Genomic DNA, 17588 nt, shown 5'->3' with positions numbered 1-17588 from the left:
AATCAAATTAAATTAAATCCCCAGATTTTATTACTTGCGTAAAATTGAAAAAAAAAAAAAGTCAAAAACTATTTCAGTAATTAAGATTATAATATATACTGTATGCGTAATTGTTGTAATAAATTTAAATACTGACATGATTTTAATACATAAATACATAATTGTATAAATTTAAAGAATAATTCCCTTAATTATTAAATTATTTGAATAAAATATACAAATAATTATATAATAAATGTAGATAGATACATGGATCACTTTATTCACCAAAACTAACTATTTTTTAAATTAATTATTTCTAATTATTTTTTTATTAACCAAAACAAAACTATTTGATTTAGGAACTGAGTATTTTTCTTGAAACAAACAAAAAAGAAGTATGTGAAATATTTTTTCATTTATTATTTGATGATTTTCTAATTATTTATAGTTATAAGTGATTTTTTTTAATGTCAAAATGGGAATGAATAATATATTTAAAACTGAATACATATTTTAAAACGCTTGATTTTGAAATAAAAACACTCCACTCCAAGCTGTGTTCTGTATCAACAGGAAATAAAACATTTTTATTGAACATTTTGTGTATATGAAGTTATATAACAACAGTCAGAAACTTCACAGAGTGAATCACTACACAAAGTCGAACGCAATCGTAAAACACCTCGTCGAAAAATGAAGGTTTACACACGCAATAGAACCGTATAACCCAGATTTATGGCAGGGAAAAGAGAGAGAGAGAGAGAGAGAGAGAGAGCGCAAGAGAGAGCGAGAGAGAGAAAGAGAAATAAAAAGAGAAGAGGAAAAAACACTCTACAAGATTACAGAGAAAATTTCCACACACAAAAGCAGGCAGTTGATATACACAAAGGCAACTGGGATCTTTCTACAGCATCAGATTCTAATTTCTATACAAGGTTCTCCTCCAGAGTGTGGCTTTTTCTCACCGAGCAAACAAGTGGAGCAACTTTTTGTGTTTCGTCAAACTGATCTCACAAGAAAATCGTAAGAATTCTGACAAGTCATTTCACCTGCTAACTCCGCCTCCATTTCTAGAATCTGTAGCTTTTCACACTAGCTAGCTCGAACAAACAGAAGATTTTTGATGAATGTGTTTTTTCGTACTCATAAAGTGTTTCGAATGTGTGTTAAATTTTCACACAAGTTAAATTGTTAAAAATTTCTCACAAATTTGTGGTCTGGAGATCGTAACGTTTGGTTAATCCTGCTAAGATCATTTGTGCAGACAATATTGTTTTGTTTCAATAAACTTTAAACTTCTAACCATTTGTAATTTCTTTTACAAGTTGAATCTGAGAATTTTTACAAATTCTTTTTTTTTCTCTCAATTTTTTAAAGAAGTGTTTCTGAGCGATGTAATTTTGGTAAATAATTATTTTTTATTAAATTAGAAAAAGCTGCAAATGATATTTACATCTCAAGTTTAAAAAAAAGTTTATAATTTTTAATTTTCTAATTATAATTTTTAACTGTTCGTAAATTCTTCGCAATCATGGTATGATGTCTTTTCTCATAGAAAGAGATTGTAGATGTGAGAGATTACGATGTCGCAAAATTTTAAAGAATTTTCTTGAGTGATGTGATTTTTCCACCAGATTAAAAAGTGTGATATTTTTTTAAAACGTTTCATACAAGAAGCATCAAGAATTCTTATGAATTATTTACAATGGTGAGCGATTACAATGTGTCCTCGCAAAACTTGGACAAAGTCTTTATTACATTTTAATGATGTAAAGCTACAAGTCCACCTCTTCATTTTAATGGTTTATATGAATTGATTAGTCAACAATTACAGTACATTTGTATTACAATAAATTTGTAATCATAAGATGGCAACGGCTCTGGATTTGTAATAACGCTAATGAGTTAGTGAGTTTGGTTACATTCCATACTAATGAAGTAGCTAATTTAAAAAATGAACTGTTTATAACTACAATATTTGGATGAATTTATATTTGTGGAACTGTTTTATCTTGCTAAAGCCATACTACAGATTTGCACAGAACAAAATCTGGTCACTTCTGGCCTTCATAAGCAAGCGTACTGAGTGTTTATTAATATTGTGATTGTATGCCGATGACCTGTAGCTCCACATCTCTCGCCAAAACCGACCAGTTCGTGAATCAGCTTGTCAGAATTCTGACGAAGTTTTGTTAAAGAGACCACGGTGTCAGTGTGTGTGTGTGTGTGTGTGTGTGTGTGTTGCATGCTTTGGTAGGCTGCAGTAAAAGTCAGCATTGCTTTGCAGGGCTAAAAATGGCTTTTATCTCTTTTACTTTACAGTGCAAACAGCAATGCCGCCTCTTACTGTTACTGCATCTAATTCGTCTAATCGTGTAGAAATTAGCGTGCTGCGTCAGAAACAAACAAGAAAAATAACCCTGGTTCAATAAACGTAAACCTACTTTTCCCCCTAAATGTTTAGATATCGACAATATAAAGGATTGAGGTTACATCGTATAATTACATTGTGATTATATGTGTTTAATAAGCCGTGTCGTAACTCGATGAGATCGAATCAATATTTATTGCGACATTGAATCAAAAATAAATAAATAAATAAAAGTGCCGACTATATACTTGGTCCCAAATAATAAAACACACACAGTCCGAACTGTACATTCTGAGTTTGATATTAAATATAAAAGGGCACTAAAAAGGAACGATAACCAGAATAATCATCAAACGACGATAACAAAATCAATAATCATACCGATCGATACTGAAACAGATAACGATACATTTCTCAGGTTTTACGCTGTCTGTGAACACAAATATAAAAATATATACACGCATTTTGGATTTTTGGTGGGGACAGGGGTTTATATATATATATTTATATTTATATTTATATATTTATACTCTAATATTTTAGATATAAGTGTAATTCTGTGATATTTAGATGGCTGGATCTGTGTGTTTTTGGACAAAAGAAAGTTAAAAAAAGGGAGGAAGCCTTAACACATTTGAAGTTGAGCTCAGATAGAATATATACACACAATCTACATGTGCTGCGTCCTACTGACATCGTGATTATAACGTACATTATATTCTTTTTATTTTCTAAATCATTATCATCGTTCTCGGGCAACATCACCCACTTAACACTATGGGGATGAACATAGAAGTATTGCACAGTGCTCAAAAATAAAATCGAATCGAGCGATGAATCGCTCGGAAACCGACGACGCCGTACACGCGCTACGCGTCCGCGTCCGTATTTCTCGGTATGTAGCAAGGACAAAAATGGCTGCACGACACACTACACTACAGATAGTTATTGATAAAACTCTACATCTCTACGGCACACACACACACACGGCAGTCACAGTGATACACGAAGCAGTCCTCAGAGACGTCTATGGAATGACAAAGAGCGTTCGTTTGCTATCTTTTTTTTTTTTTTTAATCACCTACACGATAACATTGAAAACATTTAAAAACTCCTCCTGAAGCTAGCATCTAGGATACATAAGAGGTTCCTCCATGACAAGAGGTTTTAATGGTTTTAATGGACTGATGCTTGTTGCTTTGTCCTCTTGTCGCATGCGATCTCACGAAAAAAAGAAATTCGTAAGAATACTAACATTTGGATTTCATACAAGTGGATTTATGAGAGAAGTTACGATGTTTTTGGGCTCGTTCAGTCGTGTGGTCTCAGCAAACCCGTACTAAAGCATGTCTTTTTTTTTTCCCTCAGAATCTCAAACAGGAAATTTGTACAGAAGTCGTGAGCAAAGCGTAACTTTTCTTAAATGTTACATCAAAATGGTAAGTCATTAACCCGCGGACATTAGGGCCAATTTTTTTGGTCACATTTGAACACATTTGGAAAAAATTCCTGGCAAATTTGTATGCAAAAAATTTAAGAAAAGCAATAAATGTCCTGTTAAACCTTTCAATGTCGCATACGAGTTGGATCATTAAGAGTTAGTACAAATTTGTGAGACAATTTTATAGGATCATTAAGAATTTCTTATCCATCAATAAGAATTTCGTACAAGTTGTATCACGAAGAATTGCTTAAAAATTGCGACTGTTAAATTGAATTGTGAAATAAGCAATTTCGTACAAGATCATCAGGAATTCCTCTGAAACAGGAATCGTGAAACAACGATGTTCGACATCAAACCTGCTGCTTCACCCTGGATGTCACAAAATTTGTAGAAGCTCAACAAAATTTACTTAAATTTTAACGTAAAACACTTTTAATCACCGATGATCGTAAGAAGTCCACATTGTCTTGTCAGACTTGGACTTGAATGTTTCGTAGTCAAACGAGTGATAATTCTTACTGATTGTTAACACAAGCGGTTTTGTTACGAATTCTTACAAATTTGCGATCGCGAGACCATTAATGTTGTTACATTAAACCCGTAGTAAAGGACTTTATGGACTAATATGTGCAGACCATTAACTTTTACGGTTACCTTTTTTTTTTTTTTTTAAAGATATCTAAACGAGAACAAAGTGGCCTGAAAATGCGTCACTAATTAATGTTCTTAAACCTGTTTATCCTGAACATTATTAAAGTTTTTGTTTAATTTTTTTGGGGAGGAACAAACGGAGGAAGCTTTAACAGATTTCTTGATGGCAAACTTGAATATGTACAGAATTTACATGTCCTGTCATGACCACCTGATATCCGAGTTTATAACAATCACTCTTTAATATTGTTTATTTAGCCATTTTTGGCTGGTTTATTATTTTAGCAATTTGTGTGAAATTGTGTTTTCATGTTATACCTGAACTAAAGGACATTCCTGGCTGATAATATCACCTCTACAGACCATTAACTTTTACGGTTACGTGTTTTTTTTTTTTTAATAGATATGTTAATTTTTAAACAATCCACTGAACATTTCTATCCATTTAAAAGTTGTGACTTTTTGACTGAATACTGAATAAAGTTACTCTGAACTAAGACCTGTCTCCAGTCTCATCCAAAAAAAATCACCGACCATTGTATTTTTATTGTCGTTGGTCCAAACTACAGTGCAAAACAGTAGCCATTGTGTAAGGAGATTGGCAGTAAAAGCATGGCTAAGGCTATTGTCACTGCGTAAAGAGGCAACGAAAAGTAAAAAATTTCAATCTTGCACCTTCAAGGCCAAAATAATGGATACTTGTTCCCAAAGAACCAAAAGCTACAGCCACTAAGTGGAGCATGTGCATGAGGAGAAAGTCACGTACGTTTCTCACCTCCCTGAAAATAATGGCAGTGTTTAAAAGCTTGTCTCTTAGAGTCAGTATGTTATTATTACATACCGACTTTTTCTGGAGAAAATCAGCATCATTTCGTTAAAAAACGCATAACTTTTAATTTTTTTTTCCCTTACGGCAAAAGGCCTGACGGTGTAGAATAAAGTAGAATTTAAAAAAACATGCAATTACCAAAAATATTAATTTCAAAGCTAGAGTCTTTAACAAATTTAACGAAATACGTCTGTTAACAAAGTTTAACGAATTAACGGAAGGTAAAGCGTTGAGGATTAAATGGCTACGGTTAGTGACTTCTTCATGCTTGGGCTTTAAAATATAAGGTTCAGATTGAGGATTTGGGGGAAATTAAGGAGCTGCTTAAACAATGATAAGGAAATGCAAAAGCAAAGTGTTTAAGAACTCATGTGCTTGTAGAACTTCCTGCATATTTTACCGACTGAACCATATCAGTTAATGGCCTATATTTCCATACTAAAATGTAATATACTGAAGATGTTATACGTATATATTACAATATTCCATTTTATACGGGGTTTCTCTGTATTCTCTATTTTTATTTCTAATAATTCTTTAAGCCAAAGAGTTTGGAAAGTTTTGTGAAATACCCCTAAACTCTCGTCTTGCAGGTTGAAATTCTTTCAAATACATATATATATATATATATATATATATATATATATATATATATATATATATATATATATATATGTATGAAATCTATATGTATATATTGAACTGGAATGCAATAAGATAGATATCGTAAATCCTGCTGTTATTATATATAATATTGGCTCTGCTATATCTGCATTTACATAATTTAAAATAGAATATCTTAGTAAAAACATCAAGATATACACAGATTAGGAAACAGGTAACAACATACAAACACAAACTAGAAATCGTATTTTTTTGTCTGCATACGGATATATACACCTGTGGTACACGTTTTTTTCCATTCATGCGCTATCTACACAGATCATATTGCTTAAAAGAAGGGTTTAAGGGGGTTAAAGGTCATGGATGATGGTCAAAACAGCAGGCGAAGACAGGAAGGAATGTTAAACACAACTCTTGAGGGGTGTGTGTGTGTGTGTGTGTGTGTGTGTGTGTGTGTGTGTGTCTGTGTTGGGGCAAGTGGGCGGTCAAAATGCCGACAACTATTATAAAAGAAGGCTTTTCATTGCCAGACAAGAAGAAGAAGAAGATTTTAGAGGGTGTAAAGGATCCATACATCACTGAGGTATGTACACGCACTGGGTTAGGACCACTAAAAGGGGCGGGGTTAATGGCTAAAGGGAGCAGAGCTTTTATTTTTTGATGGACAGCTGGGCGTCCACTTCCTCCTCTGGCTTGAGCACGTGCCACTGGGCGATGGGTCTCCGTGGGTTGGCCAACATATCCGACCAGTGGCGAAGCTCGGTGCCTGTGCTGTTCAGCCCTACGAAAACTTTACCGATAGCATCGTTTTTGCCGATCTTGTCATAGTCCAGAACGGTTATAACGATTTGAACTTTCTGTAGAGAGAGAGAGAGAGAGAAAGAGAAACAAGAATACAATCAGTAATTCTGCAGATAAGTGACTGGATTTTTTAGGTAAGACTTGAAAATTCAGCTCGATCGCTTTGTGTGGTGTTCTGGGAAAACTCTGTCGGACGTTTGGAGTTTTGATCAAAATTCTTTTTGAAAACAGATATATTTCAGCAACATGTTAAAATGTAGAAATGTTTTAATATCTTTCTAACCTCGCCTAGCCTTTCTGCAGAGACCTTGTCATATACGTATACAAGAAGCTAGTTTAACCATCATAATTGCCAAAACGTTCACACTGTATGATTTCGTTGCTTTTTAAAGATTATTTCTTGTCACTCTGTACACAGTCCCAATAAGGTCTATACGTGAAATCAGTAAAGTTCGATAACAGACTGTGATAGTGTGTGTGCTCCGTGTCAGATTATACGATGAAGTTCCTGCGATTAAAGAAAATCACTACTAGCTCGTGCACAAAACGAGCTCACGTGAACACAAACAGTCTTCGAATTACGATTGAGGTAATATGGAGATTTTTTCTGTCCATTACCATGTTTCATTTATTGTCATACTCTATTTGTAGCTGTTCCATGAGTTAGCTGTCCTCCTATTCGCCGATTTTATACAAACATCGTAACAGCACTGACATTCTGAGATTTTAATCAGAACTTTCTCACACTGTCAGAAAAGTGGCACTAAATCATGTCACATTATGCGTTGTAAGATCGCCGATCTCAATCAAGATTTGTGTTGGGCTGAAAATCGTTTAGTGTAAAGCCAGCTTAAAGGAGATGTCTTAATTAGCTAGCTGGCTAGCTAAATGTGAATTCCTCACACAGTGAACATAATGCTTTGATCAAAGTGTTGGTTATGTGCTGTAATGAAACACACATAAGCCTAGAGAATTCAGTTTGTAAACGGTACAAATTGTTGGTTAAGTAAAAGTTGAAAATGAAAAAAATGGGAATTGGTGAGTGAATGATTCAGTGATGATTCATCGTGCACAGAGATCAGTAACGAGACGATGATGCGTATAATCATTCATAAAGTGAATAATCGTATTTATTACTTCTATATTTGATTTATTTATTTGAAATTAAATTAAAATTAGCATGTATAGCAGTTCCTTTTAGAGAAATCAGTGTGTTCTTGTATTGCAGTGGAACTGGAATGAAATCTTTAAATGCGATTAAAATGCTAGAACTTTACTTCCGGTTGAAAAACATATTTCAGACTTAAGAACTTACGTATAGTTAAAAATTTCATCACACAAAGGATTTTCCCAGGTTGACACACACACACACACACACAGTAAACTTTAGCACTTTATTTTGAAGCGCCATAATGTGGATGTAAATCTACAGCCTGCTAAACTCAGAGTTAGCAAAGATTAGGTGTTTTAAAGAGTCGTTATCATTAAAAATGTAAGTTTTCCTCACTGAATAATATCCAGTTTTCTAAGGAAGAAAGAAAAAGCTACTGCTAATGGCTTTCTCTATTGATTGAATTTACAGCTAAAGCTTGGAGATCAACGGCCAGCACTCATTCGTGGTTAAGTGTGACTAACAGATAGTCAATATGAATTATAGATAAAACAAGATCTAGACTCCAAAAGGAGGATAACTGAGGCCACAATTAAGCTCTTGTGCATTTTGATTGAATCAGATTATTCTGATAATATGCACATTGATAATTAGCAGTTTAGAGAGGTCATGGCTTGGAGAGATGGATGTATTTACACCAGCAAAACATCTGGCTAAAAGGTGACTCGGACACTCAGAAGTGGTTTATAGATATGGTTGGTTTATGGATAATCTCTACACAGATATATTCCTCATTTCACATGAAACAACTAAGAAAAAATGTTTTTTTTTTTTAATGCTTCTAAGACTTCTTGACAGAATGGATTGGATACGCAGCATAAAACATAAAAATTATTGCGCCGAAACTTCAGGACCGTGAATATAAATTCAGGTTTTGGGAAAACAGTCAGTTGATTTTTTTGGGGGGAATTTTTTTTGCTGGATTAATCTGTTACTAGATGCATAGGTGGTATCTTGGGAAAGTCTTAAAGAAATTCATATCTCATTAGAACCAGGTTAAATACGGGATACATAATATATCAGGTGTGTTAAATCAGGCAGCCTTCCCGGAAATCCATTTTTACGCCAGTGCTGTAAAACCAAGCCAATTTTCCATATAATCAAATACCGAAGAAGCACCGTAAAGTTATCTGCCCTTTTCGAAGAGAGTCGACTTTATATTTAATGAGTTGAAAGTGGGACGTTCTGATTAGCAGCCTTAGTGCTGAATTGAAAGCAGAGCCCATGCAGCAAATCCTCTGAACCGTGAAATGCAAAATCAATTTGGAGCACTTTGCAGTTATTTGCAATGCCTCCACAAAGCATGGATTTAAAAATGACTATCAGCTATCTAACTCTATTTAGGGTCAATTTTAGTATATTTAAGGTGTAAAACGTGGTCCGGGTGCATCATTGTTACCTGGATTTGTTCGAATGGCACTTCGAAGCTGAAGGACTCATTGTAGTAGGGGTTCAGGGTGTTCTTTTTGATTGTCGTCTTTTTCTTCTTCAGACGTTTACCATTCTGCATCAGATGGATCTTCACGTACGGGTCTGCAACAAGACACAAAAATGGCAAAGTTAAATCATTGCACCTTGAAGATAAATCTCTCTTAGACCCTCTCTGTCCCTATCTGTACCTTACGTAACCCTAAAACGCCACCTAACACCTTTCAGACCCTAACTGACCACGCCTACCAGGTCCCATTACAGACCTTATTGATGTATCCTAAACTTGACACCCTTTAGACCCACTTACCCCATTATAACCCCCACTTAACTCCTCCCAGGTCATACTTGATGCTTCTAAGTTCCCATTTGATTCCTTCCTAAACCTTACCAATGAACTTCTCGCAGATGTTACCTGTCCTGTACTAGAGTTGAGCCATTGTAATTGCTACCAAACCCCTATCTTATTTGATGCTTCCTAGATCTCACTTGATTCCTTCCTAAACCCCACCTTACCCAATCCAAGACCCTACCTTACACTCTATAGACTCCACTTGAACCCTCATATACCCCAATTATCTCCTCCCAGATCATACCTGACCTTTACTAGACCCCAACCAACTTTAGGGCAGTGGTGGCTGAATGGTTACTGGGTTACTGATCAGAAGGTTGTGGGTTCAAGCCCCAGAACTTCCAAACTGCCACTGGTTGGGTCCTTGAGCAAGGCCCTTAACCCTCTCTGCTCCAGGGGCACTGTATCAGGGCTGACCCTACACTCTGACCCCTGCTTCCTAACAAGCTGCGAGATGAAAAGAATTTCACTGTGCTGTACTGTATGTGTGACAAATAAAGGCCTCTTTAACTGACTCCATGTAAATCCAGTTTGAGCCCAAATAAATACCACCTAACCCCTCGCAGATCCTACCTGATGCTTCCTGGATCCCACTTTATTCCTTCCTAGACACAGCATCTTATCTTGTTGTGTTTGCTCTTATACAAGACTTTGCAATATTGCTTTTGTCTGGTTTATACTTTTTATTTCTATTGGGTGTTCCACAAGTCTCTATCTTAGGCCATCTTCTATTCGTAATCTACACACTCCCTCTGATCATTAATCAGTCATTCAACAGCACTCAAATTAAACACAATATGAACTCTATTAAATACTACGTAACCTCTATCAGATTCTACCTGATGCTTCATAAATCCTACTTCATTCTTTCTAAAACTGACTTTACCCCATCCCAGACCTTACTTGACCCCCTGACACCCACTTGAAGCTCACCGGCACTTTGTAAATTAACATTTCCCCTTTAAAATCCCATCTGTCCCCTCCCAGACCCCACCTGCCCCCTCCTAAACCCAAATGGGAAAAGAAGTGTATTGGTGCTTAGCATTCTGAGCTTGCAGTTGATGTTGGTGGTGTTATAATGAAACCCCTGTTATCAAGGTATTTTGTGAAGCTTTTCATTAATGAACGAATGAATAAATAATAATTCATGCATTCATCTTTAGTAATGACTTTATCCTGGTCAGGGTTTCAGTGGAACCAGAACCTATCCCAAGAAAACAGGGCATGAGACAGGAATAGACACTGGATGGGACAGCAGGCCATTGCACTGCTGAGAATCCTGATCCAAATATATATCTTTTAGATGCTATATATAAAAATATCACATTGGCATCATTGCCAGCTTCCTGTAATACTTTCAAACAAACTAGCTACATGATTTCCAGGCAACCTCCAACCACCATGCTCCAACATAAGATAAATTAGTGGACTCACCATAAACACCTGATCACAATTACATACATGCCTTTTATACACTTTATAAACTGATCTCATTAGGTTCTCTGTGCTCCTGGATTTGCCTGGTTTATACCTGTTTGGGTTCTCTTGCTTTGGTTGCTTCATGTATCTGTAATAAAGTTTCACCTTGCACTTGCTCTCTCTCTGTCTGTGAGCCATAACAGGAAAATGATGACCTTATATTAGAAACTTAAATTCTTTGCAGTGTTGCACACATTTGCTTTCTGATAAATTTGATTGATGCTGAAATACTAAAAATGTCTTCAACTGTCCTAGTTGTACCATGGTATATCTATATTCTCAGTCAAATAAACATACGCAGTGACCTGACCACTTTTGCCCTTTATCTCAGATTTTATAAATGTCCACTTGCATCAATTTACTACTGAGACATTCAAAAAGACCTGACTATCTGAAAACCTGAAGAAGAAAAAAAAACCCAGACAAATCCGGAAATCAATCTGTCAATGGTCTGCTGGGGCAACTGGAGATTTGCATGAGTTCACAAACATCCTGTGTCTGTGAAGAAATTTGCATTTACACCAAATCTATTGGGAGACAACAAAAAAGGAAGGCATTTAGTTCACCAAAGTGCTTTAAGGCAAAAATCCCATTAAAAGCATTGATGGGGAAGGTTAAGGAAATAAAGTTTCAGCCTGAAAAAGTTATATGCACTGTCCTGTCTAGCCTCGGGCATTTTAGCAAATACAAAAGGTGTATCCCTACCTCACTACATAAACACACCGAATACATTTCCATCAAAACATTCTGCATATTTTATATTTTAGCAATAAGATTATATTATTCATAGAGTGCAAGCCCAACAATTATGCAGGGAGTGGAAAACACACTCACCAAGTGATTATTTAGTTTTAGAAAAACGTTATTTTAGGAGTGCTGTTGTTCTTAATAATTACAATCCAAACTACTTCTTTCAAAAGTCTTAGAAAAGGTATTGGTCTCTTTTTACAGGTACATTTATCTAAGTAATAGCCTTTGAAAGCTCTTCCAGTCAGTGATTAGCTCTCACTGCTTCCTACTGCTGGGGATTTGAGTTCTAGTAATATTTAACTTCTTCAGCTCAGTGCCTTTTTACCACAGCATCTTACCTTCCTGTCTTTCCTCTTATCCAAAACTTTACAATATTGTTTCTACCTGGTTCAGACCTTTCTTTTTCTGTCGGTAAATACAGATCTCGCAAGGTGTTCCACATGGCTCTGTCTTAGGCCCCCTTCTTTTTCTCATCTACACGCTCCCTCTGAGCTCTATCATTCGTCAGTTATTTGACAGTTTCATTTCCAGGTTGATGACACTCATATCTATCTTAGTACTCTACCTTATTTCTCTTTCCCTGCTTTCATGACAACTGCCTTCATGACATCATTTCCTCAAGTTAAGTTCTGATAAAACATCATTTTGTTAGGACCCAAGGCAGCCTATTTATGATCAGTGCTTTATATCTTGCCTTAGATGACATTACTTATATGCTGAAATGTAGTTTTAACCTCAGAATTACTGTATACTCTCCTTCCAGACATTTTAATAACTTTTAGAACTAAAGCAGCATTCTTCCTCCTATATAACATTGCCTGTCTTTGCTTATCTCTCAGATTTCCTAACAGAGAAATTCTAGTTCATGCCTTCATCACATCTTGCCTAGATTTCTCCAACTCATTACCACATTCAAAGCACTGAATGTTTTTGCAACTTTCCACCACACCATCCCGTTACTAAGAGAGTGTGGTCTCCTTTTAATCTTTACTCACAACTCCAAACTTCCTTGTTTTTTACTGGCTTAAAGTTGGATATGGCTTGAAGAAGATGGGTTGAAAGATGCCACCCTCCTTTTCCTCTTGAAATAGCTAAGCTCAACTCCACAGTCCTCATCTGACCTTACCCAAGCCCTCTTAGGCCCATGTGACCTTCAGAATTCCACTTTTGTACTCCCAATTTTTTTTAAACTTCTTTTGGACCCTACTCAACCCCTCTGGTAGATCTCACTTAAACCTGCCTGAACACAGGCAACCCACTTGAGCCAACTTACCCCTCTTTACACCTCACCTGACCTCTTCCAGTTCCTACCCAAACCCTGGTAGACCACACTTAAGCCATCCTGAACACACTTTACCCCTCCAAGGCCTCAGGTGGTGACTGAGAGAGAAGAAGTGAGATTAAAAGTGAGTTGGTTTGTTTGTTTGTTTGTTTATAATTTAACGCCATGCCAGCTACCACGGCTATTTTCATGGCGAGAAACGGGTTAAATTGTAGCAAATTACAAATGTTTTTTTACAGTTTATGTTCGTAAAAAAATATCGAAAATAAATCTGGCCTCACTTCATTAAAAATCCTTTCATATGACTCAACCGAATAAAAAGGGGTCCTAGAGGAGATTAACAGGGGTGAAGGTGGATTAGATGGGTTTTAAGTCAGATCTGAGGGGTCCTTATGACCCTACCTGACCCCATCCAGACCATAACGACCCCTCTTAGATCTGACTTAAGACCCACATAACCCACCTTCACCCCTTTTAATCCCACTTCTCCTAGTCAACACCTGACCCCTTCTACATCTCACTTAAACCAATCTGACATACTTGACTGCCCCTAACCTCACTTGGTCCTTCCTAATCTCCATCTAACCCCCTTTAGACCCCACCCACCCATTCTCCTAGACCCTGCCTGATCCCTCCTGACTCCTAGCTAACACCTTGCAGTTCCTAACTGACCCTTCTTAGATCTGACTTAAAACCAAATGACGAGTCCTAACCCCACCTGACCACCTGCTAGCCTCAATCTATCCCCATCTAGACCACTTCCAAACCCCCACTAGTACCTTTCTGGACAGGAGATGACCACTCCTAGATCTCAGCTGAACCCACTTAACCCCTACCAGTCTCTAGTTGATCTCTCTAAGATGCTAGTGGATCCCACTAAATCCCACATGATCCTTCCTAACCTGACCCATTCTTGACCATTCCCAACCCTACTCACAAGCCAACCGAGCCCATTTGACCCAATCCCTTAGCCCTCATAATGACAACAATAATTCTGACTGAAAATTCTTTAAAATGTGAAAACAACCTTCTTCCACATGCAGAAGGCAGCCTTTTCAGCTAGCAGGTGGCCAAGTGTTCACTTTTGTAATGTAGTGTGTGTGTGTGTGTGTGTGAGTGTCAGTGTGCAAAATGGCCTGGCTATATCTCAACAAGAATCTTCTGCGGACTCACACCTCTGCTTGTTTTTATCTTTCACTATCTTCACAACCTCACTCCACCTTTCCATTACTCTCCATCACCCAGTGTGTGTCCCACTTATCTGCCTCCTTCCCTTCCCTCTACTTCATGTTCCTTATGATCCTTTCTTTACTCAGCTGTGCTTTCGATTTAATCGTGCACATATAAAAAGGATAAAGGAATAGATAACCCTTCAAATCATTTTTTAAAAAAGAGAAAATCTAGCATATGCTCAGAGGTAGTGAAGGACGATGGTATGGAGGAAAGATTTGGATTTGGCTGAGCAGAGATCTTTATCCACCTTCTGCATGGTACTGAAAATTTAATACACACTTCTTTTTGTCTAAATGTCATTCTGAGAAACACTCTCACCCTCGCTCTTTCTTTCTATCTCTCCCGCTGCTATTCCTTCATTTCCGTACCTGCAGCTGAGCAGATAAATAATAATAATATATAAATAATATATAAAAATAATATCACTGGCATTTACAGTCCCTGTGAGATATTTTCTTTATCTTCCTTATCATCAGAGGAAGCATATATATAAATCTGGAAAAAATGCAATACAGTGATAATGTTCTAATCTAATCTCATCTAATCTCATCTAATCTAATCTAATCCTGAAACTGAGTGAGTCTGTCTGTCTTTCTGTGAGACTATCTGTTAATCTTTCAGTCTGTCTGTCTCTCTGTCTATGAGTATGTCTATGTATGTATGTATGCATATGTATCTGTCTGTCTGTCTATCTATCTATCTATCTATCTATCTATCTATCTATCTGATGTTCAGATGCTACACATAACAGACTCATGGCACCTCCTGTTGGAAAAAACTGACACTGCAACAGGAGTGAGACGGACAGAGAGAGACAGACAGACAGGCAGACAGACAGTCAGAGAAAGTTTGGGAGCAGTTGCCTAGCAACATGCAGCCGGAGATTTTGGGACTGTTTATGAAATCTGTGACTGAAGAAACACAGAGGTCCAAAATCCCAGCGCTGTCTCAGACGTGTTTTAGGTCATGATAACACTTCCTCTCATATCACAGCAATTTGTCAACAATTACACTGTTTTATTTATAAAGAACAACACATTGTGCTTTTAATCCATTTACAGTTACATTTAAAGATCCTGTTCTCACTTACGTTATAGCAGCGATAAACAGCCGTGCCTCTCTCTAAACTAACAAAGAAAAAAAAAACGCAGCTCGTCTCCTCTGTCCTGAAGACGTCGGAAAACTTCACGTTACAGCTTTACCTCTGACTGTTACGCAGCGCTGACACTGGAGACTCCTTCCATACATGTTACATAAACATCTCCTTACAGAAAACTTCACCGTATTAACGATTTGTTTAATCTGTTTATGTGGAGCGTCCGCTGTACACGTCGCAGTGAATGAGCTGTTGCTATAGAAACAATAACGTATTAGAACGAGCGCATTAATATAAACCTGCGCTACTGTCAGAGCTGCTGTTATAGAGAATTCATCAACACCTTCAACAGCGATGTGAGGTGAGGGTTTTTCAAATGTTTTTTTTTTTTGGAGTTTTTTGTGTATTTTCTTCATAAATTCTTTTAAAGTACTGTACCTTGATCTCTTAATCCTGCAGTTTTTTCTGATGATGCCGAATGCAAAACTAAGATCAGAAGATCAAGGCAAAGCTTTGTGTGGGCATGGCATATATTTACATATTCAGAATATGGCATAATAACCAGCATGATTTCTGACCTTGAAAGCAAAAAATAAATAAATAAATAAAAAGATTTCATACTCAGCCTGATTAGGAAAAAGTGAAGTATATATATAAGTATATAAGTGTATAAGTATATATACTTATATATATCTCATATGTATATCTGACTATATAAATATGATGAGCATTGTAGGACTAACAGTTTCTCCTGTCACAGATGAATTTTAAAATAAAATAAAAATAGGACACAGGCCTTATTTATGACTAATTACGTGTATTGTAATTGATAGAGAGTGGGCCTTGTGTTCCAGTCGACTCGGTGAGAGATTAGTCACCGTAAACATGCTCTGAGTGAAGAAATGAAATAAATTACAGGCAGATGATGAGTTATTATCTCTCTGTGCCAAGCTATGATGAAGATAGTCGCTAATTATTGGCATGATCACCGCAGGACTATTGTTCTAACCGTGTGCTTTGAAGCCGTTCCCTTTGGGAGAAGAAAACCACTCCCACATCCGCAATTACAGATCGAGCACAGCGTACAACCACCATTAGCCATGCCATTTTCATGGAGGCTTTGAAACCGAAAAAAAGCCCACGAAATGGAGGGAGAAAGCTTTCCAGTGCAATCTCTCGGCTTTGAAGACCGACTGTGCTTGTTAAATTCGTGTTCAGTCATCTGGGATAAAAAAAAAAAAAAATGGATGGACAGAAAGGATTTTTCCATTTTGACATTTTCAGTGCTGAGAGATTTGAATTAGCGTGAATGGTTGAAAGCACTTCAGCTAGCGCTCTGACACGACCCGCTAGCAACACATCAGTGCTAGCTTATCAGCACATAAAAAAGAAAGTCCATCCAAATCAGTGAGCTCTGAGAGATGCATTAAAGTCCAAATCCTTTAAAACCTTTCGCTGCTGTATATTTCTCCACAGCGCTCGCAGATTAGCTTATCAGACCTGACTAAAGGCTCATAACTTTCCCTTACAGAAAAATTACATATATTTCAAACGTTTTTCCACATGTGATTATGTCAGTGATATGTGTACGTGAAAATAAACACGTGAAGGTGTATTTCAGTAAGTAATACCCTGAAATTGTACACGCAACACAACACGTGACATCAGGTAATTAATGTAAGCATATGCGGAAAAGAAAAGGTGAAAAAGTGAAACTTCATGTGTAAAAATTACATCTGAAAATGAATGAATCATGGGGAAAAATTAATGTCTAAATAAATTGCATTTTTTTAATGAATGAATGAACAGTGGAAAGTATAAAGCACAACTACATCTCTGCCTGTGAGCGGGTAAAGAAGGGATTAGTCAGAGAAGTAACCATGACAACGAGACCATATTGAACTTTCTGGTCTTGGCACAAATCATTATATTTTGAAAAGTCAACATCCCCTTGAGCGCACCATCCCCACTGTGAAGCATGGTGGTGTTAGCATCATGTTGAGAGTTACCCTGGTCCTATTGGTTGCTACTCTGACTAATCCCCTCTTTTCCCAGTCACTGACTTTTGGTCTCTGATTGATACTCTTCCAGGACT

At 36.8% G+C, this 17588-nt stretch overlaps 1 protein-coding gene across 3 annotated transcripts in view; it reads right to left on the bottom strand.

The window, feature by feature from the left end:
- Window positions 1-537: 537 nt before the first annotated feature.
- The window catches only part of syt1a (synaptotagmin Ia), a 232393-nt gene continuing 215342 nt past the window's right edge, over window positions 538-17588 (bottom strand). For all 3 annotated transcript variants that reach the window (XM_034313332.2, XM_053241617.1, XM_034313330.2), the window contains 2 exons: window positions 9273-9406; window positions 538-6758 (listed from right to left, as the gene is read on the bottom strand). In XM_034313332.2, the coding sequence (XP_034169223.1) occupies window positions 6552-6758; window positions 9273-9406 (341 nt within the window). In that variant the 3' untranslated portion in view covers window positions 538-6551. The remainder of the gene's footprint in view (window positions 6759-9272; window positions 9407-17588) is intronic.

This window comes from Pangasianodon hypophthalmus, chromosome 18 (genome assembly GCF_027358585.1).
Source record: "Pangasianodon hypophthalmus isolate fPanHyp1 chromosome 18, fPanHyp1.pri, whole genome shotgun sequence".
NCBI classification, from domain to species: Eukaryota; Metazoa; Chordata; class Actinopteri; order Siluriformes; family Pangasiidae; genus Pangasianodon; species Pangasianodon hypophthalmus.
The sequence above is the reverse complement of the archived record's forward strand: the minus strand, read 5'-3'. Positions and strand labels throughout refer to the sequence as shown.